Source organism: Crocuta crocuta, unplaced genomic scaffold (assembly GCF_008692635.1).
Source record: "Crocuta crocuta isolate KB4526 unplaced genomic scaffold, BGI_CrCroc_1.0 scaffold73, whole genome shotgun sequence".
Lineage (NCBI taxonomy): Eukaryota > Metazoa > Chordata > Mammalia > Carnivora > Hyaenidae > Crocuta > Crocuta crocuta.
The window spans coordinates 739,851-743,155 of record NW_027529443.1 but is presented as its reverse complement, the minus strand read 5'-3'; the positions used below and the strand labels follow the sequence as shown (position 1 = coordinate 743,155).

Genomic DNA, 3,305 nt, shown 5'->3' with positions numbered 1-3,305 from the left:
TGTTCAGCGCCGCCCAGGGGACCCGGCTGCCCAGCCCGAGCCCCTGAGGCCGGACGTCTTGACCCTGGGCCTCTCCGGCCGGCCGGGCCCCTCCCCTACCCGCGGCCCCGCCCCCACCCACAAGGTCTCGCCTTGCCCTGAGGCCCTCAAAGGGCCCCGTACGTCGTGGCTTCGGAGATGAGGGTCTTCACGACTCGCCCTGCCGCCCCCGAATGCTGCTCCCCGCCCGCGACCCCGCCGNCCTAGCACTTCGCCAAGCCAGGCACCCACCAAGGGGCATGCTGCTGCCAAGGCCAGATCTCTGCTGACCTCTTTTCTGGATCTCTCCCAGAGCCTCCCACTGCCTGCTTGGCCTCTCTCCAACCCCTCTTCATAGCCCGTTTCCCATAAGTCTCCAGGGCACGCAACTTCCTCCACCCTGGCCCCCCACTCCTCCTCCATCCATCCTCCTCCAGCTTTTCCACTATTCCCTCTAAAGATTTCTCTAGCTTCCCATCCCCTTCTCTTCTGCCCACTGCCTCCCCCTCCCCCCCGCAGGGGCCCCCAGGTCAGCGGCGGCCGGCTGCGTGGGTCCGCTGGTGGCGGATGAGGTCGGAGCTCTGCGAGAAGGCCTTTCCACAGTCATCGCACTTGTAGGGCCGCTCCCCGCTGTGGACCCGGTGATGCTGCAGCAGCGTGGACGAGCGGCAGAAGCCCTTGCCGCACACGGCGCACCTGTAGGGCCGCTCGCCCGTGTGGGAGCGCTGGTGCTGAATCAGCGTGGAGGAGCGGTTGAAGGTCTTGCCGCAGTCGGGGCAGCTGTAGGTGCGGCCTGGCAGGTGGGTGCGGGCATGGATGGCCAGCACAGAGCTCTGGCCGAAGCGCTTGCCGCACTCAGGGCACTTGAAGGGCTTCTCGCGAGCGTGGCTGCGGGCGTGGGGGATAAGTGCCGAGCGCTGCGAGAAGCTCTTGCCGCAGATGCCACAGCTGAAGGGCCTTTGCCCGGTGTGCACCCTCTGGTGACTGCGCAGGGAAGAGTTCTGGCTATAGCACTTGCCGCACTCGGGGCAGCTGTAGGGCCGCTCGTGGCTGTGGGTGCGCTGGTGCCGCAGGAGGTAGGAGCTGTCACCGAAGGCCTTGCCACAGTGCGGGCACTTGTAGGGCTTCTGACCAGAGTGGGTGCGCTGGTGGCGAAGCAGGTAAGAGCTGTCAGCGAAGGCCTTGCCGCAGCGGGGACACTTGTAGGGCCGCTCTCCCGTGTGGGTGCGCTGGTGTTTGATGAGGTCAGAGCTCTGGGAGAAGGCCTTGCTACAGACCTCACATTTATAGGGCTTCTCACCCGTATGGATGCGCTGGTGCTGGATCAGGGTGGAGCCCCGCCCGAAGCTCTTTCCACAGATGCCACAGATATTAGGCCGAGGGCCCTGCCCACCCCTGGCCCGGCCACCTCGCCGGCCTGGCCCCCTAAGGGTTCCGGTCAGGCCCAGGGGATTCTGGAGCATCTCAAACTGGGGTGTAGCCAGTAGGGCCCCTGTGGGCATCTCAAAAGGTGGCCCTAGGGGCAGGGCCCCCGTGGGCTGCTCCCCAAATCCCTGGGTGAAGGAGTCCAAGGGATGGACTCCCAAGGGGATGCTCAAGGGATTCTTTTCCTCTGGATTCAGAAGCATCTCAGCACCTTCCTGAAATTTGGAACTTTGAGCTTCAAATTCAGGGCTTTGGGTTTTGAACGGAGGGTTCTGGGGCTCATACCCTGGGCTCTGGGGTTCATACCCAGGGCTCCGGGGTTCATAGCCAGGGCTCTTGGGTTCATACCCAGGGCTCCGGGGTTCATAGCCAGGGCTCTTGGGTTCATACCCAGGGCTCCGGGGTTCATATCCAGGGCTCTTAGGTTCATAACCAGGGCTCTGAGGCTCATACCTAGGGCTTTGGGGTTCAAACTCAGGGCTCTGAGAACCTGATTCAGGGCTTCTGGGTGCAAATTCAGGGCTTGGGGGCACAAACCCAGGGCTTCGGGACTCAAAACCTGGGCTTTCGGGCTCAAACCTGGGGCTTTGGGGTTCAAACTCAGGGCTTTGTGGCTCAAACCCAGGGCTCTGGGGCTCAAGCCCAAAGGGTATCTCTTCGACCTCATAGTCCCCAGTGCCTTCTTGTTGAGACATTTCTTCTTCCTCATTCTCACTCCCGTTGCCTGCAGGATCAGAGAATTACAGAAAACCCATAATATGTGGGGCCTGGAAGGTCATTAGGTCCCACCACTAGTAGTCACAAACCTCTCCCTCCTTCTCCAGCAGGGTCGCTGGCCCTTGAGCAGGTGCTGAAATTCCCACCTCCCCCTCAGCCGACCCAGGACGTCCAGTCCCCGCCTCCGCCTCCTCCAAGTCCCAGGTGTCCAAGCCCACGGCTCTCTACCCCTCCCACGGCCCACAGCCCCCTCTCCCGCTCCCAGACACGCTCCTCGGACAGGCGCTCCCTCCCTCACCTTTGAGGGACCCTTCGGGGCTCCCCACTTCATCAGGACTTTGCACATCCCCGGGCTCGAGGCCCCACGGCGACGCCTCCCGTTCCATCCNTGTTCAGCGCCGCCCAGGGGACCCGGCTGCCCAGCCCGAGCCCCTGAGGCCGGACGTCTTGACCCTGGGCCTCTCCGGCCGGCCGGGCCCCTCCCCTACCCGCGGCCCCGCCCCCACCCACAAGGTCTCGCCTTGCCCTGAGGCCCTCAAAGGGCCCCGTACGTCGTGGCTTCGGAGATGAGGGTCTTCACGACTCGCCCTGCCGCCCCCGAATGCTGCTCCCCGCCCGCGACCCCGCCGTCTGGCCCCCCAGCCCGGGCTGGGCTGCGGCTGTCCGCCCCCTCCCCCTCTCGCACAGGAAGTGTCCGTCCGCGGCCAGTTTCCCCCGCTGGCTAGCGCCACGGCCTCTCTAGGAGCGGCTGGAGGTGGAAACTCGTTGGCATTAACCCTGGGCTGGATGGCCCTGTGGTTGAGGTGGGGGGTGATGGGGCGCCCCGGAGCCGGCGGGAAAGGTTGGGGCAGTTTGTGTGCTGTGCCCTAGGTCTTCGTCCATCCAGGAGCCTATCTACCCGTTCCCAGAGCCCTGCGTCAGTCAGTGCCTGTGGCCAAGGGCGAGGCGACAAGCGAGACCAAGGTCAGCGAGAAGGAGCGACGCTTCCCGGCGCCAGCGGGGGCGGCGTCTAGCTCCCCTCCCCTCAGTCCTCGGGGTCAGCTCCGGCCGCGCCTCGGGAACCTGGACGGGCCCCTCGCCTTGAGCTCCTGAGTCTGGGCCCTCCCCCCCAACCCCTCACCCCCACCCCCCCCCCCTCCCAAACC

General features: G+C 65.2%; 1 protein-coding gene across 1 annotated transcript; it reads right to left on the bottom strand.

Annotated features, from left to right (window-relative positions):
* Positions 1–245: 245 nt before the first annotated feature.
* On the bottom strand, positions 246–2,546 carry LOC144228524 (zinc finger protein 768-like). Its single transcript, XM_077760351.1, has 2 exons — positions 2,459–2,546; positions 246–2,167 (listed from the first exon to the last, which is right to left on the bottom strand). The coding sequence occupies exons 1-2, from the start codon at positions 2,544–2,546 to the stop codon at positions 549–551; spliced, it is 1,707 nt and encodes a 568-aa protein (XP_077616477.1). The 3' UTR covers positions 246–548.
* Between the last annotated feature and the right edge of the window lie 759 nt (positions 2,547–3,305).